The sequence below is a fragment of the Hyla sarda genome, chromosome 2 (genome assembly GCF_029499605.1).
Source record: "Hyla sarda isolate aHylSar1 chromosome 2, aHylSar1.hap1, whole genome shotgun sequence".
NCBI classification, from domain to species: Eukaryota; Metazoa; Chordata; class Amphibia; order Anura; family Hylidae; genus Hyla; species Hyla sarda.
The window spans coordinates 504,824,222-504,849,414 of NC_079190.1; the positions used below are offsets into that span (position 1 = coordinate 504,824,222).

The 25,193-nt window shown below is 41.8% G+C and overlaps 2 protein-coding genes across 2 annotated transcripts in view; one reads left to right on the plus strand and one right to left on the minus strand.

Annotated features, from left to right (window-relative positions):
- POU2F1 (POU class 2 homeobox 1) overlaps window positions 1-25,193 on the plus strand; it is a 218,896-nt gene that overhangs the window by 188,691 nt on the left and 5,012 nt on the right. The window contains 2 exon segments of the mRNA XM_056559889.1: window positions 6,225-6,894; window positions 19,943-20,080. Coding sequence (XP_056415864.1) covers window positions 6,225-6,532 — 308 coding nt within the window. The 3' untranslated portion in view covers window positions 6,533-6,894; window positions 19,943-20,080.
- Window positions 23,543-25,193, minus strand: part of CD247 (CD247 molecule) — a 132,256-nt gene continuing 130,605 nt past the window's right edge. The window contains exon 8 of the mRNA XM_056559890.1: window positions 23,543-23,743. Coding sequence (XP_056415865.1) covers window positions 23,684-23,743 — 60 coding nt within the window. The 3' untranslated portion in view covers window positions 23,543-23,683. The remainder of the gene's footprint in view (window positions 23,744-25,193) is intronic.

Genomic DNA, 25,193 nt, shown 5'->3' on the forward strand with positions numbered 1-25,193 from the left:
CCCTTTGGGGTGTGTCCGTGTCTGCTATTGGGAATGTCCCCTATTCGAAGGGTGCAAATACATGAAGTCTTTTGGGACTCTGCCGGGGAATTAAAACTGTCTGCTATTGGGCAGTGTCCCCCTATTCAGAGTTGTCTGCTAAGGGAGATTTTACTGTATCATATTTGGTCCAAAATTTAGCGCTGATTTAATTCTTTATGGCAAATGGACCAGGGCTTGAAAAATTTTAAGAATCTAGTAGGCGAGAAAAAAAAAAAAAAGTTGGAGACAGGATGCCACACGTCATGGTAGGTGATCTCACTACTCAATGTGAAGTCGTATGATCAGTCATTAGTGTTCCCTCATCTCTCGCTGTCACAGTCATTAGTGTCCCCTCATCTCTGCATGTGTCAGTCATTAGTGTCCCCTCATCTGTGTCACAGTTATTACTGTCCCTTAATCTCTCCCCTGTGTCGCAGTCATTACTGTCTTCTCATCATTCCCTGTGTTAGTCATTAGTGTCACCTCATCTCTCCCCTGTGTGTCAGTTATTAGTGTCCCTTAATCTCTCCTCTGTGTGTCAGTCATTGGTGTCCCCTTATCTCTCCCGTGTCAGTCATTAGCGTCCCCCTCATCTCTCCCCTATGTCGGTCATTAGTGTCCCCTTACCTCTCCCCTGTGTCAGTCATTAGTGTCCCCTAATCTCTCCCCTGTGTGTAAATCATTAGTGTCCCCTCATCTGTGTGTCACAGTTATTACTGTCCCTTAATCTCTCCCTTGTGTCGCAGTCATTACTGTCTTCTCATCATTCCTTGTGTCAGGCATTAGTGTCGCCTCATCTCTCCTCTGTGTGTCAGTCACTAGTGTCCCCTAATCTCTCCCCTGTGTGTCAGTCATTAGTGTCCCCTTACCTCTCACCTGTGTGTCATTAATTAGTGTCCTCTCCACTCTTCTTGTGTCAGTCATTACTATCCCCTCATCATTCCCTGTATCAGTTATTACTATCCCCTCATCTCTCCCTGTGTGTCAGTCATTAGTGTCTCCTCATCTGTGTGTCAGTTATTACTGTCCCCTCATCTCTCCCTCTGTCGCAGTCATTACTGTCCCCCATCATTCCGTGTGTCAGTAATTATTGTCCTCTTATCTCTTCCTGTTTTAGTTATTACTGTCCCCTCATCTTCTCCCCTGTGTGTCACAGTCATAAGTATCCTCTCATCTTAAATAAAAAAAATAAAAAACCATCTGATCTCTTCAGTTGGATCTTTAGAGTCACAGGACCGCAGTGGCGACATTGCGCCCGGGACTAGTCAAGCTCTGAGATATTATTTTTTCTCGGTCGCTCTTCATTGGAGGGCACAGATACTGACTGTATATGCTCTTGCCACTAGGAGGCGCTGACACTAGGAAAAAAAAGTTGGCTCCTCCCTGGCAGGATATACCCGCCCCCTGGAAGTGATGTAATCAGTTTTAGCTAGTGTCAGTAGGAGGCAGACACAGGTCTGGAGTTCTCCAGACCTGGTCTTTTTCTTGTTTTATAGTTAGGGATGTTTAGTTAGTTTTTTTTTCATTCCTTTTATTTTCCGTTTTCAGGTGGGGGAGTATGGACCGTTAACCCCTTCTCGCCAACAGCCAGTGCTAGAGCAGTACCTCGGGTACTAGAGTACTTCTCAGCCTCCTCACATCTCCCAAGGTGACGGGGACTGTACCCATGGCTCCTAGGTCTCCCTGCCCTCCCCCATGGGACAAAGGGGCACAGTAACTAAGTAAGCTGGCGGCCATTATATCTGAGCCGGGGGGAGTTGGGTCTTAGCTACCGCCCTCACTACCCCCTCCTCAGCAGCTGGGGACATTGCGTTTTATTTTCCCGCTATCTTCGCTGCCGCAGCTTACACTGTAAGCTGGTGGCTGCTGCCTTTGACCCGGGGAGAGTCGGACTTAGCTGCGCCCTCCTCCCCGCTTCGGCAGCCGGGGACATTTCTTCCTTTCCCCTGCTGTTTCCACAGCGGCTTACACTGTAAGCCGGCGGCCATTACCTCTGTGCTTGGGAAGCTGGGACTTCGCTCTGCCCTCCTCCCCCGCTTGGTAGCTGGGGACATTTCTTCCCCGCTGTTTCCGCCGCCACAGCTTACACTGTAAGCCGGCGGCTGATTTCTGTCAGTCGGGGCCTTTCTTTCTCTTTCCCCACTGCCCTAGCCGCCGCAGCCTACACTATAAGCCGGCGGCCATTATCTCTGTACGGGGGGAATTGATGCACTCTCTCTCCTGCTTTTGCAGACGGGGACATTCACTTATATTCCCTCGCTGCAGCAGCTTACTTTGTAAGCCAGCGGACAGCTTCTCAGCCTCCCCACATCTCCCAAGGTGACGGGGACTGTACCCATGGCTCCTAGGTCTCCCTGCCCTCCCCCATTGGACAAAGGGGCACAGTAATTGCCTGTCTGGCTGTTGTCCCCTTTTCACCAGCACCTGGAGGTGTAATTGTTAAGCCAGACTGTTGTCTGCACGGTTTTCGCTGCAGTCGGTCTCCCACCTCCTGGCGGCCTTGTGCACAGCTGGGGTTTCCCGTACCTCTCTACTGGTGGGAGAAATCTGGTAGAGGGTCCTTGCAGGTACACTGGACTGATGCCAGTCAGCCAGGCATTCGTCTGCATGGTCTCGTACACCACCAGGTCTCCCATCGGATCGGCCGCACTCCAGTACCCCGCTTTCTGTGGGAGGATTCGAAGGAGTGACCCCATGCCTTCAGGAATCCTATACCAGTCAGCCAGACGGTTGTCTGCATGGGTTCCTACTACGGCGAGTCACCTACCATACATGGCCCGCACCGTGGTGTAGTTCAGGTAACCTACTGCCATGCTGTGGTTCCGAGTGTGTGACCCCATGTTGCTCCATGGGCTTTATACAATGCACCACGTAGTGGTTCGCAGAGTTCCCTACTTTCCCAGGTCCCTCTCCACAGGCCTGCCGCTCTCACGGCTGAGGGCTGGTAACCCACTTGCAGTGTGTGGTTCTGAGTGCAGGATCTGGTGTGTCCACGGTCCCTGTGCCAATTAGCCGGACTGTGTCCGCATGGTTTTCTAATTCTCCAGGTCACCTTCCCTATTCCTGCCTCTCCTACGGCAGCAGTCCGGTGACTCATTTTAAATGTGAGGTTCCTTAACTCTGTGGGTTCATTGGACCTTTATATTTGTACGCCAGACACAGTCTGCGTGTTTCCTGCACCGCGTGCATCCATCATCTCTTTGTCTGCGACTGCAGTTCTGGTGTGTTGCACCATTGAGAGATGGGGTTTGGGCGTTTCCTGCTGGTTCTATGGACCGTTGCAGCAACAGCAGCACTCTGTTCCCCTTTCTACAGGTGTAACGTTGGTCTGCTAAGGGCATCGTTGTGACACGCTGTTGGGTGCTGCACCTGTTTTCCATACTGCCGGACATTTGGATTCTTTTCGTGGCTGCAGTTGTGGTACTCCACTACTATCGTGAGGTAGCCATATCAGTGTCCCTACTTATGCTATAGACACGCTGCACGTTTAGAGCCCTCCTCCTCTCCTTTTCAGTGGGATGTACCTCAGGCCTTCCTGTGATCTTGTTTCCACGGGTCTGGCAGGGGGCCTGATGGGGCGACAGTCTGTTCTGTAGCACTCGTGTTTGGCTCAGTGACAGCCGGTATAGCCACCGTCTGTTGTTTGGGTCCTGCCATTGCGCTCCTCCTCCCTTGGTGCAATCTCCCTGGAAGGGTGTGTTGATCCTTCCCTTTCTCAATGTAAGTTGTTATTCACTGACCCAACAGTGTTCTGGGTTACCTTCATGTGCCCAGGACCTAGGGGTCCGAGCTGGGTTCCCTTTTTCTCCCCCTCCGTTCCCGTCCTGGCAGGATGTTGCTTCAGAGTACTCTGGTCCATTCGGACCGCTGGGGTCAGAGTCCGGTTAGTCTCCTTGTATTTGACACTCTCCTAGATTGCTGTAGCATGCCTTATTTTCTGGGTCAGCTTTTTTGTTTGCTCGCAGGGCTCTCCCTCTGTCTGGTTCTGTGCTTCTGGAATTGGTTTCCTACCTCCTTCCAGCTTTGCTACGGCCCATCGGGTCTCCGATGCGCCCCCTTCTTGGCTCTCTGTGTGGCCTATTGGTTTTTGGTCTCTACTACAAACGGTCTCTTCCTCGGCATCCCAGTCCATCTCCATGGACGGTGGGATCTGCCGGACACTCAGTTCTAGACATCGGTTGCCTTCAGGCCCAGGGTCTTGTCCGTGAGCCTTACGGCCGACTAGGATTCAGTGTCCGGACTGACTCCCTTCCTCTGATGGTTGTTCTTTCCCACCCCAGGGACTGCTTTGGTACGTCCCATGGTGTCTGTGTCCCCCAATGAAGAGCGACCGAGAAAAAGGAGATTTTTTTGTCCTCACCGTAAAATCTCTTTCTCGTAGCCTTCATTGGGGGACACAGCACCCACCCATTCATTCTTGTCCGGATGATCTTTTCTGGTTCTTGGGTGTTTCCCTGGGATTCCTTTCTAGGGTCCTTCGGACTTGTCTCTTTGTTGGCTTCTCCTACTGCTTTGTGACAAAACTGATTACCTCACTTCCAGTGGGCGGGTATATCCTGCCAGGGAGGAGCTGACTTTTTATTTCCTAGTGTCAGCGCCTCCTAGTGGCAAGAGCATATACTAATGGTCTCTGTGTCCCCCAATGAAGGCTACGTGGTCTGTTTTTCCCTATACAGAGCTCCAGATCTCATGCACAGACCTGGAGCCTAAAACAGAAAATTCGAACATCCTGCAGCTGCCGCTAAAAGTTTACTGCATATAGTGTCTTTATATCAGACTCCATGATAAATCTGTGTGCATTAAGCTCCCCCTCCCCAGGGGTCACTGTCAGCAGACACAATTTTGTAATTTATCACTGTGTCTACGCTGGGGGTTTGGAGCTCTGTATCAGAAAAACAGACCACGGCCATTGTAAGATTAATACAAAATGAATCTGCACAGGATTTTAATTTTTTTCTATTTAGAACGTGTTTACACATTTGAGTGCAGAAAATCCACAGCTTATAGAATGAGAAAGGAAGCTACAGTAAATATCCGCAGGGAATCCATACCGAAATTGACCTTCCATTTAAAATCTGCATCATATCTATTTATGTTGTGGTTACAAATCAGATTTCTTACAGATTTCCCCCATTTACTTCAATAGGGGAGTTATATTGTGCAAGAAGGTACATTAAATGCTGTTTGTTTGTTGCAGATTTGGCCTACCTGTTGTTTGGAAAAGTCTGGAACAAATCTGCAGCATTTTAGTCCTATGTGAACATGCCCTTATTGTAAAATTATTTTATTTTATTATAATATATATATATATACACAGTGGTCCCTCAACATACGATGGTAATCCGTTCCAAATGAACCATCGTTTGTTGAAACCATCGTATGTTGAGGGATCCGTAAAATGGAAGGAATAGGAAGTTATACTCGCCTATCCCCGCCGCTCCGGACCGTCACGCTGCCCTGGATGTCGCCCTCCATCGCTGTCACCGCGTCCCCGTGGTGTCCCCGATGCTCCGGACGTCTCTGCTTCCCCGGGATCCTCGCTCTCCATCACCGCCATCACGTCACTACGCACGCCGCTCCTATTGGATGACGGGACGGCGTGCGCGGTGACGTGATGACGATGATGGAGAGCGTCGGTGATGCAGGGAATCCCGAAGAGGACGCACCGGAGCCCCGAGGACAGGTAAGAGACCATCACCGCAGCACACGGGGCACCGTAAACGGCTATCCGGTGGCAGCTGAAGCAGTCTGCGCTGTCGGATAGCCGTTTATGCGATGGCCCCGACATACAAAAGCATCGTATGGTGATGCTGCCTTCAACATGCGATGGCCATCGCATGATGAGATTATCGTATGTCGGGGCCAGCGTAGGTCGGGGGGTCACTGTGTGTGTGTATGTATGTATGTGTATATATATATGTATATATATATATATATATATATATATATATATATGGATTTTAAAAAAATTATACAAAACGTGATGTAGATTTTGCTGCAGATTTTACCATTGATTTTTAATCCGGAAAACTTTTAAAAACTAATCCATACAATTCTTTTATTTATTTTTTATTTATTTTTTATTATTATATTTATTTATAATATACATTTTTTTAAATGCTAATTTTTGCACAGATAATCCGTTTAGCATGCACTTGCTGTTACTGTCATACTAACCAGAATTTTTTTATTTATTTCCGTAGCTTTGGCATCTAGTGGATCTCTTCCAATAACATCACTGGATGCTACTGGAAACTTGGTATTTGCCAGCGCAGGGGGAACTCCTAACATTGTGACTGCACCCTTGTTCCTCAACCCTCAGAACCTCTCTCTGCTCACCAGCAGCCCGGTCAGTTTGGTCTCCGCCGCCTCCGGAGGGGCAGTAACGCCTATCACGAGCCTTCACGCCACCTCCTCATCAGTCACCGACTCCATCCAAAACTCTCTCTTTACAGTGGCCACTGCCAGCGGACCAGCTTCTACCACCACATCGGGCTCCAAAGCACAGTGAGCCCCGGGGCAAAGAGATCACATCCTGCTTTTAGTGATCGACTTTAACCACGCGAATAACCATCGGTTCTCTCTCGGGACAGCGCGGGAGAGATTCAAAGGAGAAGAGGGGGGGTGGGGTTGCGGAAAAAAAAAAAAGTCAAGAACAAATAACAGATGGACATTTTGCTTAATTTTATAATAAACAATCTCTTTTCAGGAGAACCACTGATCAGAGAAACTTTCTAACCAAAAATGTAAAAAACGAAAAAAGGAAAAAAAAATTACAAAAAAAATCACAAACGTTTAAAAAAAAAAAGAAAAAAAAAATCACAAAGTGAAAGGACTACTTATCATTTCCAGCAGTCTCATGGACGAGTTAAGGTTGGTTGTTTAAACAAGTAAAAAAAAACAACAAAAGATCTGATATTGGAAAGGGGAATTTGCTTTAGTCGGAATCTACTTTTTATTATGTTGTTTTTTTTTTTGTAATTATCATTTTGTACAGGTCTGTTGTACAGACCTTTATGTCATGCAAGGTGTTTATAGTCATATCAAAATTGTTGGGGGTTCCTTTTCGTAACTGGTACAGTTTAGGCAGGCCTGTATTACTGATGTTGTTTTTTAATTTTTTGGGTGGGAGGGGTTGCCTTTTTTTTTTTTTCTATTTGGTCCCTTATTTTCTAGGTAGTGGGGTCCCCATGGACATAAAGACTTCAGATGGGTCCTGGTGGCTTATATTTTGCTTGGTTTATGTGAGTTCAGCAATATGGATACACCTACGGGACTCACCGGTGACCGCGCCCGGACCGGCGGGACAGATGTGAAAACGGCAAGTGATTGATTGATTTTAGCCTTTAGGTCAGGTTCACACTTAGGATTTTGTCCGGCCAGAGATTCCAAATGCCACCAGCGCTGACTGAATCAGACGGCACTAGGACAGCACAGACCTTGCCGTCCCCATAGAAATAGGCATTGTTTGCGGAGCGGAGATCCGCCAGAACATTAAACAGGTTCAATGTTCTGGCAGAATTTTTCGAAGGGAATTTTTCCGGGTGGAAAGTCCACCGCGAAAACTCTGCCCTCAGTAGGACTCAAAATGAAATTCCGCTCGGTAATTCTGTAGTGTGATTCTGGCCTTAGAGATCAAGGACGCAAGTATTATTGTCGATCACGTCTGTAAAAATGAAGTGGCTGCGTTGATTTGTCCCAGCTGTACAGATCAGCAGGAAACGTTTAACTTATTGGCTGAACTCCACCCTCCGGCAACTTTTACTGAACACTGAACTATTTTACATTTTTTTTTTTTTTCCATTGCATGTTTTTGAGAGTCAAATGTCTAAGACTTTTAAGCTGTAGGTAACATCTCTTTTGATAGGCTGTAGACATACAGATGTAGCAAAGCTGAATTTTTCATTTGCTCTTTGGGTCTATAGCAGTGTTCCCCAGCCTGTGGCTCTCCTGCTGTTTCAAAGCTGCAACTATAAGGGTATGTTTACACTGCAGAATTCCGCGAGTAAAATTCCGCACAGTGAACGTTCGCATCTGCGGAATTTCAGCGGCCGACAATTCCGCTGCTGAAATTGTTCCGCACAAAGAAAGAACATGTTCATTCTTTGTGCGGAAGTCTGCGAGCACTGGTCAATGGTGAGGGCGCAGTGCCGCGTGGTCCTACCACCACCGCCGGCTGCCAGTCTGAATCTCCGCTCGCTGAATTCCACGAGCGGAGATTCAGCTACAGTTCTGCAGTGTGAACAAACCCTTATGTTTTACAGCTGGTGCAACATTGCAATTTTACTTGTACCTTTAAAGCCAAAAATATTCATTCATCCTCCAGTGCAGTGTTCCCCTATTTCGGGCTCTCCAGCTGTTGCAAAACTACAACTCCCATCATGCCCTCACAGCCTTTTGCTCTCTAGCTGTTGCACAGCTTCAACTTTCCCATGCATGTTATGGTACGTGTGTCTCCAGCTGTTGCTAAACTACAACTCCCTCCATTCAAAATGGGTAATCGTGGTTCTCCAGCTGTTACTAAACTACAACACCCATCATGCTTTGACAGGTTGGGGAACACTTAAAGAATTACGAGGTGTAATGACAAACTCTATTCTCATATACAGATATAGCAGAGCTGACTTTTTTTATTTGCTCTTTGAGTATGTCATTGTTCCCCAACCTGTGGCTGTTCAGCTGTTGCAAAACCACAATGCCCCTAGGGAATTATGGGAATTGTGGTTCTCCAGCTGTTGCTAAACTACAACTCCTCCTATGCATAATGGGAATTGTGGTTCTCCAGCTGTTGCAAAACTACAACTCCCATCATGCCTTGAAAGCCGGAGGTCTATTTGATGCAACACCATATATGTATGTATATATATATATATATATATATATATATATATATATATATATATATGTATAATAAGTTGGCCAGCACATACAGATACCAAACTATTGCATGGACCTGGCATACAGGTGCACGCTGCTGGGCTAAATATACACAAACAGGAGAATGCAGCAGCACACTGCTAGCACAAAGATACAGATAAAACATGAAATGCTATATTGCTACCATGAAAAATGAAAAATTGAGGTGCTTCGCTCACCATTTGGCCAAATAGTTTGGACCATCCCACCTAGGTCCAAACTATTTGGCCAAATGGTGAGCGAGGCGCCTCCATTTTTCATTGTAGCAATATAGCATTTCATGTTTTATCTGTATCTTTGTGCTAGTAGTGTGCTGCTGTATTCTCCTGTTTAGGTTATATATATACGGTATGTATATATATATATCTCCTATAAAAAGGCAAAATGACAAACTCAGCTATGCTACACAGTAAAATGTGTGCAAAGTGCCGTTTAACCCAGTTCCCCAACCAGGGTGCCTCCAGCTGTTGCAAAACTACGACTCCCAGCTTTCCCGGACAGCCAACGGCGACCTGGTTTAACCTATAGTATTTCCTAAAGCAAGGTCATCACAGATATGCGTACAGGCCTAGACGCTAACTGCAACCCCCCCCCCCCCCCCCCCCATCCCAAATCGAGTTTTTATTCTTAGATTTCATGGCCATTTCTAGTACACTACAAAAAAAAAAAAACAGACTTTGAAATGGTAAAACGTTCGCAACCTTGAGGCTCCCTTTGTTGCGGAGAATGACGGGAGTTTTTATTTTAAGCAGCAGCTGGAGTGACAAAGGTTGCTGGCTTTATAGTGTTTGGCTCTGTTGTTCCCGGGGTGAGGTAATGGGGGGGTGTCGGGGAGGGTGGTTGAGCCTCTTTGCACACATCATAAGGGCCTGGTGTCTCTGCGATTGAGCTCACTCAGCAGAAACGTCAATAAGTTATGATCCATGGACCAGGTGCTTGGCAGCGCGTGCGGGGATGAGCGTCTGTCTGCCGCTCTCTGCCAGCCTGGAAGTCCTCCATTATCTTTCTTTCTGTTATATATATTTCCCTTCTATAGTTTACTGACCTAAGAAAACCAAAAAATTTTGAATGAACGGTAACGCAGACTGGATCCGTTGCCCTGCAGTTCACACTACGCCTTTCGGCAGGGTCGTCTTCTGCCTGTTTTCTAGCCACGTTCTACTATAGATGATGCTACACGGCGGAGTACGTGTCCAGCTGCCTCCTCTCGTGTGTAGAGGATGTTACCCCCACCCTTCCCTGTGGACTCCCAGTGCACTAAGTTGTTGGGAAAATCATGAAAAAGGGGCAGAAAACTTCCCTCAACTCCTTCTTTTTTTTGTTTGTTTTTTTTTACCCCCCCCCCCCCCCCCTGTATTCCTTAAAATATATAGCAATTTTCCATCTCTAACGTGACTAGTGAACTGCAAGCAGTCAACTAACCCGTTTCATTCAACCTTGTATGTGTGTATGTATGTTTTTTATATTAATTTTTTTTTTTTGTTTTTTTGTTAAAAATATATTTTAACCCCTCCGATGCTGGAGAAAAGCCAAGCACGCCGCCTTGTGTGGTGGTGGTGTGGCGCTTCCCTCTTTCTGCAATAGAGGACGGTTAACCAAGCTTGAACCAAAGTCAATTTCTAGCAAGCTGCTGTACTAATGGACTAGTTTGTGTAAGTGCAGTTCAGATGCAGTGAGTGACAAGATAGATGCTACTGACAATTTGTTTTGTTTTTTTGTTTGTTTTTTGGTGGGGGTTTTAATTTTTTATATAAATGTTGCTGCTTTTGTAATTTTTTTTGTTCTCATTCATTTTTTTTTTTTATGTTTAAGGCAAACTCTAATTTTATGGGTTTTTTTCATGTGTAAATACTAGAATTTTGGAGTCCTGTTTGACCACCTCTTCCACCCCCACCCACCCCTTCCTTAACATTATTGTAATCCCCACTGGTATCATCATATTTGCATTCTCAGTTTAGACTTGGCACTCTGATAGATTGAGCAACCATGATTGTGTGTTCCTCACCTGCAAGCTTTGTTGGTTCCTGAAGTATTGATCTGCTGCCAAGGTAGCGCCATGGTCTCCAGCCAGACCTCTGTAGCACAGATAATTTTGGAGATCTCTTAAACCTTAGTTGCCGAAGGATCGCCATGGTCTCCAGCCAGACCTCTGTAGCACAGATAATTTTGGAGATCTCTTAAACCTTAGTTGCCGAAGGACCGCCATGGTCTCCAGACAGGACCTCTGTAGTACAGATAATTTTGGAGTACTCTTAAACCTTAGTTGCTGAGGGAGCGCCATGGTCTCCAGACAGGACCTCTGTAGTACAGATAATTTTGGAGAGCTCTTAAACCTTCATTGGCGAGGTACCGCCATGGTCTACAGACTCTTAAGTAGGGTAATAGCAATAAGATTATGTTTTTAAGATTTTCCTGAACTTTCTTTTATAATGAGATAATAGCAGTGAAAGACAGTTTTGGAGATTCTCCTGAATCTTAGTTGAAGGTAGACCGCCATGGCCCTCAGTCGGTGCCTCTTTAGTGAAGTAATAGCAGTAAGAATGGCTTTGGAGCATCTCCTGAACCTTAGTTGACATGGGACCACATTGGTCTCTTGAAAAGGCCACTTAAATCAGCACCAGCATGGTTAAATCTTCTTGTAGGGTCTTGGAGGTTCTCCTGAAGCTTAGCTGTCCAGGGACCACCTTGGACTCTAGCTGAGGTAGTAAAATGACAGTGGAGTTGGATCGACAGGAAGAGTTTGGGAGTTATTTCTTACCCTTAGCTGACAAGAGACGGCCATGGTCTCCAATCAGGTCAGCTATAGTAAAATAATCAGTATGATAGGGTCTTGTAGATATTTGGGACCCTCAGAATAAGGTAAGAGTGACCAACTAGTATCAGAAATTCTCATTTTAACGTCCATCTTTGCCATCCATTTTTCAATCATTCTAAACCAAAGGATTATTGATGCTCCACTTGAATCCTCAATTTTCTATCTGGCCCCACTACTCAGTGAGATTATAGATTTGCTTGTTCGGGTACAATTTTGAGGATTGTCCATTTTTCAACACCGCCATTTCTCGGGGCCATCAGATACTGAAATAGCTTTAATTCCGATGACTTGGGCTCTCATCTAAAAAAGGCTTCTACAAAGCCTAATGCACTGTCACTGACTAGAGTCATCCACCGTGGGCTTGACAGAAACCTACGACACTGTTAAACCATCAAATAACATTTCATCATATTATTCAATCCAAAAAGTCTCCAAAATCCAAGGTGGTGCCAGTGGGGACTACGACCCCCCCCCCCCCCTTTTTCCATCTCCCAAAACCAAACCCTCCTCTGTAGTCAATCACCTTTAAGTTATTCCCTTTTTACGTCCTCTTTGTTCTCATGGCAGCTCCTGCATTGTCCAGACTAGTTTCTGGCCTCCTAATGAAAAACAAAAAAATATACCTCAACTCATCTCGGCTTTGACAAAGACGGGCTCAGAAATTCTGGAGAAAGAAAAAAATAATTATAATAATATTAATGTCATTCTCATATCTAACTTAATTGTATGGTTTTCCTTTTTGTTTCCTATTTGCGTTTTTAATTATTATTTTTTTTTAGAGAATATATATACCAAGTGGTTGGGTTAAGGGAACCGGCATTGTGATATGGGAGGGTATATTTTATACAGATGCTTTTGCCAAAGCTTTGTCCGATCCAGCCGTCAGCTCTGTGCAATGCAATGCTCTTATTAGGGCGATAGGGGTGTGTCCGGTGTTGTTCAGGAGAACAGATTAGCTCCTCCCCATTCCCCCCCCCCCTATCCTCATCCTGACACCTCCCCCTTTTTTAATAATTTTTTTGACCCACCTATTTCTTATCGTAGGTTTCTGGAAGAATTTTTTGTTAGCGGTTACAGAAGTATAGGTGATGCATTGTATAGTCTAACTGGGAAAGTAAAAATATAAGAGGTTCCTTGTTTTTTGAAACACCCCCCCCTGTGTATCGTTTTAGGATAAAATGTTTTGAGAGCGGAGTCGATAGGAAGGGAAAGACTTCTCTTGTGTAATAGTACAGCTACTAAGCCTATCTTTACCAAAAAAAAAAATACTTAAAAAATGTTGAAGGGAAGTAAACCCGGTTCTCCTCCATTGCACCTGACCTGTATGTCGCCAAGAATCCAAATACTGTGAGATACAGAGTCCTTCTACGGGCTGGTTGTTTGTATTGTGTGTTGTATCGTGAGTGTGTAATGTATACGTCTGGAGGTACGGAGGTAATGTCTCTCCAGAACCCACGTGTCTACCTGCCGACCCTCGGCCAGTGCCGGGTCTCGCTCTGCCAATAGAAGACCTTCAGGATGGCCAGTTGTGAATATGTTAGGGGCTTATATATTACCAAAAATAAATAAATAAAAATGACCACTTTGTCGGTGGATCTAGCTGGTATCGGAGGGTTCGGTCTTCGGTAGACACCGTGGTTGCCTCAATACACTGAAAAATACTGCAAAGATGTGTGCAAGTCAAGAGTCTTTATATTCTAATCGTGTCGTTTCCAAACCTTCAATATTTCCTTCAGGAACTGCAATTCCAAAGATTGTGTAATTGTTCTCCTGTGTGTAATGTCTCTTTTATTTTTTATTTTATTCTTTTATTTTTTTTTTTTATATTGTGTTGTCAGTTGCTCTTTGTGTATATATATATAAAAAAAAAAATTGCTTAAGACCAAATCTCAAATTGTGGGGCTACCTGACAACTAAAGCTATAGATATATATAGAGAGAGTTTTTGTTGTTTTTTTTTTGTTTTTGTTTTTTTGCTACATAAAATAATTAACTTTTTCGAAAAACAAAACACTCCAACAGCCTTTTTTTTATTCTTATTTTGTTTTCTTTTTTTACATATAGAAATATTTATTAAGCAAGAGTCCGAGAGAGACAAGGATGGACCTTTGGCGCATAGCATTTGGTTGGCAATTTACCGCCAGCAGCAATATTTTAGCCAAAAAATGACCATTGAGACCGATTTAGAAAGCAATTATTATTATTTTTTTTTAACTTTTTTAACTTTTTTTTTTTATTAACTTAAAAGCTTTATTAACATGTTTGCATTGCAAACGTGCTGTTAGTGGTAATAATTCATGACGGACTTGACAAAAGAGCTCGATCTACGCGTGACTATGATTTCTAATAAATTCTCAACATCTATGAAGGGACGAATGTCCAGGTTATGGGGAAACATAGTGGGGGAGATTCTTCAAGACCTGTGCGAAGGAAAAATTTACTAGTTGCCCATATTTTTTACAGGTATTTTCAAAAATGAAAGAAGAAATCTGATTGGTTGCTATGTGCAACTGGCCGACTTTCCCTCTGCACAAGTTTTGCTGAATTGTGCAAAGAAAGGATGGAAAAAAAATTGGCATGGCCATTCACTCTTTACACTGCTCATTTGTTACCTTTTGTTGAGTCATTTCCGTTTTGTACCGATTTTAGATTTTTTTTCATAGTGTTGTTTTTCGCATTTTTGTTTTGTTTGTTTTTTGGAATTTTATTTTCATTTATTTTTCCTTTTTTTTCTTTTTTTTTTTTCCTTTCCTTCTTTCGGCAGCAAAGCCTAATTGAGTGTTTTTTGGGAGGATCCTCTCCATTATAGGTACAGGGGCTGTTGTATACCTCATTTTAGAACTTTGCTTTAACTATGTCTAGAAAACCCTACAGAGTTGACCATTTTTTTGTTTTGGCTTGTAGCAACATGTGAGCGGTATTGTTACAGGGAGGAAGGGAGGGCGGGGTAGAAGGTGACATCATCAGTCCTAAACTTTTTCCAAAGCCTATGACATGTTTGGACAGAATCGGTATTTCTAGCTTTATCAAGACAGGGATGTGTACGATATATGGCGGTGGAATTCTGTTGCCTTTCTTTACCTACCCGATACGTAATACTTATGACGCAAGACATATCGCGGTCCGCTTAGTTACATTTTATCGAGACTTGACAAAACCGTTTTTTTTGTTTTCGTTCTTACACTGGTTTATATTTCTCAAGCTTAACCAAAAATACGGTAAAAAAAAACAAAAATGCAAAACTTTTTTTTTTATTTAATTTTTTTTGTTTGTGGACAATCTCGTCTTAACATCTGGTGGTAAAGAGTCACGAGAATGTAGCAATTTCCTGTATCCCTCTGTTTTTCTTGCCACGTCACTGTGCTGCTCTTAAAAAGGGGGGGATGAGGGGGTCTGTTTCTTTGTCTTGTTTTGCTAACTGTTTTTCAATTTTTCCAGCCAAACCAAAGATTTCTCTATGATTGTATGAACTCAAAAACAAACCAAAAAAAACAAAAAGAAAAACTGTTGGAAAGATAACTATGTTTTCAGTTCACGGGGGAGGCAATTTTTTCTTTTGGAGACAAAGCACTAAGGACTCTTGGCCATAGTACCAAGAACATACATAATTTTGCTATTTGGTACCGTCTGGCAAATTTCCTGGTACTTTGTTCTCCTGGCGCCACGTTCTCTTGGCAGAACACCCTGGGTACTGAAGATAAAATTGGTACATTATTGGCCGCTCTGATGGGGTTTGGTCAACCTTCCAGGGCTGAAGCGTCTTGGATCCCAAAAGAGCAATGCATATGCCAAGGCTTCTCCATCCTGGTGGGTCTAACCCGTCATGGGCTGGGTGATGTTGACGAATACACGCTGAGGTGCACTTCTTTTTCATAATTTTTTAATTTTTTTTTTTTTTTTTAACATCTACCATCATCTTCTACGACTACTAGGAATAACTTTCTTTTTGTCCTCGGACACGACGAAACAGGAATCATATCTGAATCACAAAGTTTGTTGTTGTTTTTTTTTTTTTTTTTAGCTTTCTTCTCGGCACCATGTGCAACTATGCATTGTATTTCTCAATTTTTTTGTGTGCTAGGCTAGGTAGATGCCTGTGACTTTTTAAAGAAAAACAAACAAAAAAAACTTTTTTTGGGGGGAGGGGGTGGTGGTCGCAAATGAAGGAACTTTTTACATGGATGTTTTTATTCTCTCGTTGACTACGGGGTGTTTGGTCGTAGGGTCATACAAGCTCTATCCCAAAGCGAAAACAAAAAATCCAAATGTTAATGATATTAGCCTGATGCAGATACCAAAGAAAACTTCTTTCCCGCAGAACCTTAGACTTGTGTATTAAGTACTATGACCCAGCACTTGCATTAGTCTAACCTCAGTAATTCCAAAGCTTAGATGTATATTTTGATATATTTCTGGGATATTAAAAAAAAATAAAAATAAAAAAATAAGAAAAAACTAAGAAAAAAAAAAAAAGCTAAAAAAGAAAATTCAAAAAGTTGTTGTTGAATTCTCGTTTGTTTCAGTGTAATGCTCTTAAGAAGTCATAGCATGGAGATTAACTGACCGTCTTACTCTTAGTAGTTTGAGATAATAGTATTTTTGTATGTTTTGGGTGTGTCTGTGTATGTATTAACATAACAGTTTTCACTGCCTAGATGTTCATATTAAAGGAAAAAAATAATAAAAAAAAAATTACTAAAAGTTCTAAATGTGTACATAATTATTCAATAAGGAGAACGTCATCTATGTACCCGCTTCCGGTGGCATTTTACACTGATTACAGTATCCATCTTCTGGGAATTTTTTTTAGGTTTGTTTTTGTTTTCAAGAGACAGATTTTTTTTTGTGTATTTTTAGGTTTTTTTTTTGTTTGTTTTTAATGTTCTCCTGGTTTATTTATAGCCTGCCTATCAAACTGCAGGTATTTGTCATGTATTCTAACGCTAAGTGTCTATACCAATAATTTTTTTTGGGAGATTTATGGATCATCCGTTCTGTTGTATTTTTTTTTTTTTTTTTACCAATACTAAATGGAAGAGTCGTGCGGTCACACACTAACCTGTCGTGATGTACATAGCAGTACTGACCAAATTGTGAACTTTCTTTTTCACAGATTCAACCAGGCAACTGTCTCTTTAAAAAAAACTATTATGAAATAGTAATAATAATAATGAAAAAAAATACACCTAGTATTTTTTGTTTTTTTTTTACAAAAACTGACCACAAGAGTGGCCCAAAACCTTGGAAGATCACGTAGACTACAGTGAATCAGGATAAATGGTAGATTTTTGTTGTTACATTTGTCTGCTGTAATTTTTTATATATAAAATAAACTTACTGTAACTGTACAGGTCATTTCTGTTGTAAACATTAAACCATTTTTCAAGTGTTTTAACTTTTGTGAAATCGTTTCCTTCCTTCTCTTTTTTTTTTTTATTTTATTTTATTTTATTTTTTTTTTGCACGACTACGGAAACTTTCCTCATGACAGATTCTGTATCGAAAGGGAGAAGCCTGACTTATTGTGGAATACAGCTACACAAAAAGCAAATGCATGGGAACATTTTTATGGATACATCGACACGAGTGATTGGCTGATCCAGGCTCCTGTCTGTTGTTTTTCGTCAAGAATCGCAATGGATCTAATGATGCAGGAAGGAAGGGAAATTTGTTCCAAAATTTTCCATTGGATGTCAATATTTAATTGTACTTTTCTTTCTTTTTCCATTAGTCCTATGACGGCCGCTTATATTTCAGCATGAAGGAATTACTTCATGAAGCTGCACAGCTACTTTGGATGTTATTGTGCCCGACATATCACAAAAAAATGTAATGCTTCTATATATTATTCACTAGGTCATGCAGATGCTTTACGTGTCTTTTTTAATGTCTAGCTTCTGTATTTGGCTCACAAATCTCTCTGTTCTGCTGCTCACTTGTTCTGACATCCACTGCACAGGAAGGGGTGTGTCTGAGGCAAGCACTGAGCCCACCTTCACCCCATTATGCATTTGCTTCCTCCCTGAGTCCGCTGTGCTGTCTCTTCATCCAGTCACTGCAGGCTGCTCTATAACCCCTCCTCTTGTTTATGTTTGTATTAGTTTTGTGAAATGAAAACCCATTTTAAAAATAAAAATGGCCACCAAATTCTGGGAGCCTTAAAGTGAACCTTGATAAAAACAAGCAATCTCCAGGTAGCAGAGCGGGATCAAAGGAAGCGCAGAGACCAGATAAGAAGTTAAAAGGATTTATTTCCCACAATGCAACGCGTTTCATGGTCACCCGCTTCCTCAGGCACCCGTTTTTTTTTTTTTTTTTTTTAAAGTGAACCTGCCATTGTAAATAAACAACATTTTTGATGTATCATAGACCTATAAAAAAAAAGTGTTTTAAAACTGTTGTGCATTGAGCCTGCAACAAACAGAAACTTTTGACATGTCCAAGGCACATGTCAAAAGTTTTATGACTTAAATGGGCACTCTCATTAAAACTAATTTCTGCTATTGCACTCCTTATGGTAAATAAAACATATTTGTAATGTACTTTGTTTAAAAAAAAAAAAAAAAGTTTTCTTTGTTTTATGTGTTTAAAAAAAAAACTGCCACTAGGTGTCTCCCTACTTGTCCAGAGCACATTTCCCACCATCCCTTGCACAGACTTTGGACTGCTGCTGGCCTGGCAGAAGTCCAAAATCAGGAAATCCAGTCTGGAGTGCTGAGTGGGTGTGTGTGCAGCCTTAGCCAATCATAGCTCATCACACACTGAACTGCTCTGGGCTGTGTATAGCAGTGTGAGGGAGGAACTTCTCCCCTGTATGGCTTCAAATGATGTCACGCCTGCTGGGGAACGCCCCTTCCCATTCTGTGAATCTGACTGAGCATAAAATACAGAACAATATCAAGGTAATAAAAATATAAAAATAAAGGCAGGGGGGGATTATCATGATTGGGGCAGCGAACTGGGAGGTTTATAAAATTGAACAAGATCATGAGAGGTACTCTTTAAGGATGTTATTTTTCTATATTTTTTATTTGATTGTTTTATTTTGTTTTTTTATTATTATTAACCTAAAGCTTTATTAATGTTTTTCCACTATGGGACATAAACATGCATTCCTCTGTAAGTAATTATATATTATTACTCCTATAATACATCTGTATTGCATTATATTGTATTATATTATACCTTATAGGCCTATGAGCTTCTACTGGTGTCCCTTATAGCATTGATGATGTACAGATCACTTTCCAGCAGCCTCCTCCTTATCAGCACAGACACAACAGGCAGCCTTTGCTTTGTTGCCCCAGCGTTCGCAAAATGTTCCGAACGCAGGGTGCGGGGGTCGTGGCGTCACTACCATGCCCCTCCTGACGTGATGCCACGCCCCCTCAATGCAAGTCTTTGGGAGGGGGCGTGACGCCCCCTCCCATAGACTTGCATTGAGGGGGCGTGGCCGTGACGCTAGGACAGTGGAGTACCCCTTTAAGGCCTAGTGGTCAGTATTAAAACTGCAAGATTTCATAATTACTTTATAATTAAATTAAAGAATTTTGGTGATCTTTTTTATTTAGTAAAGAAAAATTTCTGATGTCGCTTTCCTTTTAACTTCCCAATTGCTTATGACCTATTAGGGCATATAGATGTTATAGAGGGGTGGAGGGGGGGGTCTCACTCGGGATTTATTTTTTTTTATTTTTTTTATTATTCTGCAAATTTTATGGACAACCATCCAATGGCCACTTGTAATACCGCACTTCCTCTGTAGTGGCCGCTGCAGGGAAAGTGCTCGGCCAATGGATGGCAATATTTGGGGGAATTATTTAAAAACGTTGTCACTGTTTAAAAATCTAACACATCGTACACTCTCTTAACCATCTTTTAGATGTTATTGTTGATGGCAAAACATTTTTGGCGCAAGGTAAAAAAAAAAAAAAATGTTTTTTTTTTTGTTTTTTTTTTGGTGCTGTTAAAGCCCAGCCTCTTACCTGCCCTTTTCTGAAATAACTCCCCCCTTTAAAAAAAAAAAAATTCACATTGCGTAAACAAGGTGATTTAATTTCAAATTGTGCAAATGACACCCAATTAGCGCAAATGACACCAAAAAATTGCGAATTCAGCTTTGGAAAATCTCCTTGATAAGAAAAATACTTGGATACAACAATAATTATTTACACTTTTGTTTTTTATTCAGGGTATCTGTGAATACAACAGACGTCTAAACAACGAGGTACAAAAGCAATTTATTATAATACCACAAAATGAAGAATTTATGTACATCCCCCGCGGAATTAAGTTTACAAATCTGCAAGGAACAAAAACCACGTAAAAGGTAACGTGCGCAAGAGAGCCGCCTAATACAAGCAGTACTACATGGGAGGTCATGTAAAAAAAATATTTTTAAATCCATTAAAAAAAAAACTTATAAATATTAAAATATTTTTCTTTTCTTTTTTTTTTTAGGGGGGGGGGTCACAACAGGGGTAAATAAAAAAAAAATCCATAAAAAAAAACAAATATTAAAAAAAAAAAAAAAAAAAAACTTTTTTTTTTGGTGGGGGGGTCACAACAGGGGTGAATAAAAAAAAAATCCATAAAAAAAAAACTTATAAATATTTTTTAAAATATTTTTATTTTCTTTTTTTTGGGGGGGTGAGGGGTCACAACAGGGGTGAATAAAAAAAAAATCCATAAAAAAAAAACTTATAAATATTTTTTAAAATATTTTTATTTTCTTTTTTTTGGGGGGGGTGAGGGGTCACAACAGGGGTAAATAAAAAAAATAAAAAATAAAATGGCCAAAATAAAAGAAAAATAATAATGTAAAATTAATTCAAATTTTTTTTTGGACACATGGGTAAATAAAAATTAAAATAAAAAAATAGCCAAAAAAATTAAAATAAAATTTTCAATAAATGCTAAGTTTTCTAGCGGTTAATAATTGTATCTGTTATTTAAAAAAAAAATATTCTAAAAGGTTTTGATCGAGCAGGGTCTCAATGCTGAACCCCCGTAGATCAGGAGAACGAGCAGGGATAAGTGACCTACGTCCTGCAGTTACATTATAAGTCTATTTTGCCGCAGGATGAAGATCGCTGCAAAGCGGGGAGTGAAGTGCTGATCGGTGGGACTCGGCTCAGAGTCCCTGATTGATCTGAATTTTTTTCAAAAAGTTAAAAAAAATGTAAAAAAAATGACAGGGACAGTTGAACAGCAGTGGTCTCCAAATTGTGGACCTCCAGTTGTTGCAAAACTACAACACCCAGCATGCCTGGACAGCCAACGGCTGTCCAGGTATGCTGGGAGTTGTAGTTTTGCAACAACTGGAGGTCCACAATTTGCATATCATTGCAAGAATTTGCATAACTTTATTCAGCCTTATTCATTATACATATTTTTTTTTTTTTTTTTATTAAATAAAAAAAACGTTTTGCCGCCAAAAGCATTTCAGACATTTCACTCAGTTCCATTATTGCATAATGACACCAACATTTTACAAAATCTTCAAAAAATTACAAATATTTTATTAAAGCAAAATAATACAAACTTCGGTGTGATTGAGCGCCTTACAGTAGATTCCAAATGGAAACCTACTTTATTTATTAATTGCTATTATAATTTTTTATAGTATTTTTGCAAAAAAAAATAATAATAATTAGTCGGGGCTCACATGGGGGGTTGGGGTGCTCAACAGGCCTTCCAGAGCAGATCTAGAATGCATAATTTTGGGGGAGGGACCCCCATGATGCCCATTTTCCCCTAATTTTTACTACAGGGTTCAAGAGTTGACCCTTAGGACTCATTCACACTATGGAATTTTAAAGTGGAATTTCGCTCAGGAATTCTGCTGGGAAACTCCGCTGCAGAAGCCTCCCATTGTTTTCAATGGGATTCTGCTGCATCGTGGGCACTGCGCAATTTCCGGAGAAATTTAAACGCTGAAAGACTAAACATGTTCATTCTTTCGGCAGGTGCGCTGGGATATGCATCCCCACCTGTAGAGATGGTGCATGTCCGAGCGGTCCTAGCGCCCACTTCATTCTTAAAGGGGTACTCTCATGGAAAACTTTTTTATTTTTATTTAAATCAACTGGTGCCAGAAAGTTAAACAGATTTGTAAATTACTTCTATTAAAAAATCTTAATCCTTCCAGTACTTATTAGCTGCTGAATACTACAGAGGAAATTCTTTTCTTTTTGGAACACAGAGCTCTCTGCTGACATCATGACCACAGTGCTCTCTGCTGACATCTCTGTCCATTTTAGGAACTGTCCAGAGCAACATGTGTTTGCTATGGGGATTTTCTCCATCTCTGGACAGTTCTTAAAATGGACAGAGATGTCAGCAGAGAGCACTGTGCTCGTGATGTCAGCAGAGAGCTCTGTGTTCCACAAAAAAAATAATTTCCTCTGTAGTATTCAGCAGCTAATAAGTACTAGAAGGATTAAGATTTTTTAATAGAAGTAATTTACAAATCTGTTTAACTTTCTGGCACCAGTTGATTTAAAAAAAAAAAAAAAAAGTTTTCCACCGGAGTACCCCTTTTAAAGGGATACTCTGCTAAAAATATCTTATCCCCTATCCAAAGGTTAAGGGGATAAGAGGTCTAATCGCTGGGGTCCCTCCGCTTGGGCATCCCTGTCATTCAGTGTACAGAGCGACCTCTGCTCCATGCCGGATGATTGGCAAACACTGCTGCCACGCCCCCTCCATTCATGTTTATGGGAGGAGGCGTGACCGCTGTTGCCAGGCTCGGGGATCGCGGGAGCCTCGCGATTTGACATCTTATCCCCTTTCCTTTTGGAGAGGGGATAAGATGTTTTCAGCGGAGTACCCCTTTAAGCGGTTTTATATTCTAATTGGTACTTACAGAAAATCTAAAAACCTTAAAATATAACATTTTAATTAAAAAAAAAAATCTGAAAAAAAACTAAAATATTTACAGCAAGAAAAAGTAATTTACAATCGTCTAAAGCTGCTGATAGACAGTAAGGGGGAGGGGGTCGTACAGATGATCGGTGACCCTGCAGACTTACTAACATCTATGGCGCTGTTTAGAGATGAGCGAACTTACAGTAAATTCGATTCGTCACGAACTTCTCGGCTCGGCAGTTGATGACTTTTCCTGCATAAATGAGTTCGGCTTTCCGGTGCTCCCGTGGGCTGGAAAAGGTGGATACAGTCCTAGGAGACTCTTTCCTAGGACTGTATCCACCTTTTCCAGCCCACGGGAGCACCTGAAAGCTGAACTAATTTATGCAGGAAAAGTCATCAACTGCCGAGCCGAGAAGTTCGTGACGAATCGAATTTACTGTAAGTTCGCTCCTCTCTAGCGCTGTTCTATTTTCAACGTCTCTATACAAGTTCCTTATGTTCTGCCCTGATCGCATCCAGAACTCCATTGAAAGTTCTACTCTAGACCCTTGATTCTTGTATCGGAGTGTCATGTGATCTCTCCCAAAAAAGTAACCGGAAATCGGTAAAGTCTGGGTGTTTTGCTTTGAATGTTATGGAGTAGAAAGTTTTGTTGTAGCTCAGTCTGGACCAAAAAAATGAAGCAAAGTTTGGTTTTTTTTTTTTGCTTTTTTTGGCCCCTAATGTTAAGCAGATATAGAGTTAAGAAAAGTTTGAATATAGCAAATGCTCAGATAAACGTTTCTGCGACCAATGACTACACAGACCGGAAACAGCACCAACGGCTGTCCGGGCATGCTGGGAGTTGTAGTTTTGCAACATCTGGAGGTCCGCAGGTTGAAGACCACTGCTCTAGACATATGTGGCACTGTTTATCTAAGCCATTTGCATTTTTTTTATAGACTAAATTGTGCTACTTTATGGATACTGAAAAACAAAAAATTTAAAAGTAAAAAAAAAATTATTATTTCTTTGGAAAACTCCGGATTTAAATCTTCATTTGCATATTTTATCTTTTGTCTCAGTGCAAAGCTTGCATCTGCAGAGCATCATACGTGTCTCTTTGGGCTCCACTTAATCCCTGAGGACAAACAAAAATAAACAAATTCATATTATTTATACGTTCATTAAATTTTAGTTTCTGCTTAAAAAAATAAATAAATATAGTTATAATAAAATAAAATCATATGCCATCTCATTACTATTCTTACGTGGCCAGTTATTCTGTTTTTTTTCTTTATTTGTTCCATGTCCATCTGAGGTTGGAGCTATTGGTTATCCCTGTTCTAGTCCCCTGATGAAATTGGCACCAACTGGGAGAAACATGTTGGGACAATCATCTTACCTGTACCATATACTAGGTTAAATTGGCAATGACGCCTCAGCTTCAGCCTTAGGCATTAGTAGTGTAGTTATAGTGGGTACAGAGGTAGCAGTCGCACTTGGCACATAGTAGTAAGGGGGCACTCCCATAAATTTTGAACTGGGCCAACTATGCTTCTGCCCAGGAGTTATATATCAGACAGGAGGCTCATATCTTATGCATTATTCTTTCTTTAATAATGCCCATAGCAGAACTATTCAGTAATCAATTCAAAACAGAAAAAACTTCAACTCCCAGCAGTCCTAGGGCCACAGAAGCCACTCCTCGTCTGTAGCCACTATATAAGGACTGCCCATATATAGATCCTCCTCTTTCTTTCTGCTCATAGCAGACCTAAGATAAGTATACTCTATGTGTTTGATTTACTGTTCACTTATATAGCGATTTTATTACTGTATATTACCTTTGAGACCTAGTGTGGTACTATCCCTTAGGTGATTAACTACTCACAGTGCAAGAATTTTTCTGTTTCCCTTTTCCCCTGTATTCTCTGCTGTGAGAGCCGGAAATCTTCCGGTGCCGATTTCCTCTCCTCTATCGCCGCTTCGTCCGCATCTCCGTATCTACCTTCCCCTCCCTTCCCTGCGCCATTTTACTTGAACCTTCTTCTCCGTCCGAGTTCGCGCGCGCGGGCTGGGGCGGAGCCTTTCCCCTGGTTGGTCCGCTCCTCTTTGTGGCCTGCGCTTGGGAAGGGGCGGCGTTCGGCGTGCAGTGTGGTTGAGAGGCGCTCCTGCGACCTCCAATCAGGACCCAGAGGGACGTAGTCTCGCGAGACTTCGTCCCCTGGGCTCATATACTCCGGGCTTACCTCACACCACAGCGCCAGTGCAACGCTAAACGGTGTGGAGGTCGGAGCCCGTTTCTGTCAGTAGGTTTTGTACCAGCTCTAACGGAATTTATTCCGCTTTATTAGATTTTTTAGTTGTGCCTGGGTCAGTTATTTTATCCACTTTCCAGTTGAAATTCTTTATCCCTATATCCTAAAGTTAGTATGGCTGAAGAACCCTCATCTGTCCCCCTCAGAGGGGAGGGTCCTTCCCTGGATGCAGCACAATTTATGACTGCCACCCAGATCCAGGACTTAATTAATAAGTCAGTCCAAGCGGCCCTGGCCTCATCCATAATGCCCTCTGGCCTGCAACAGGTT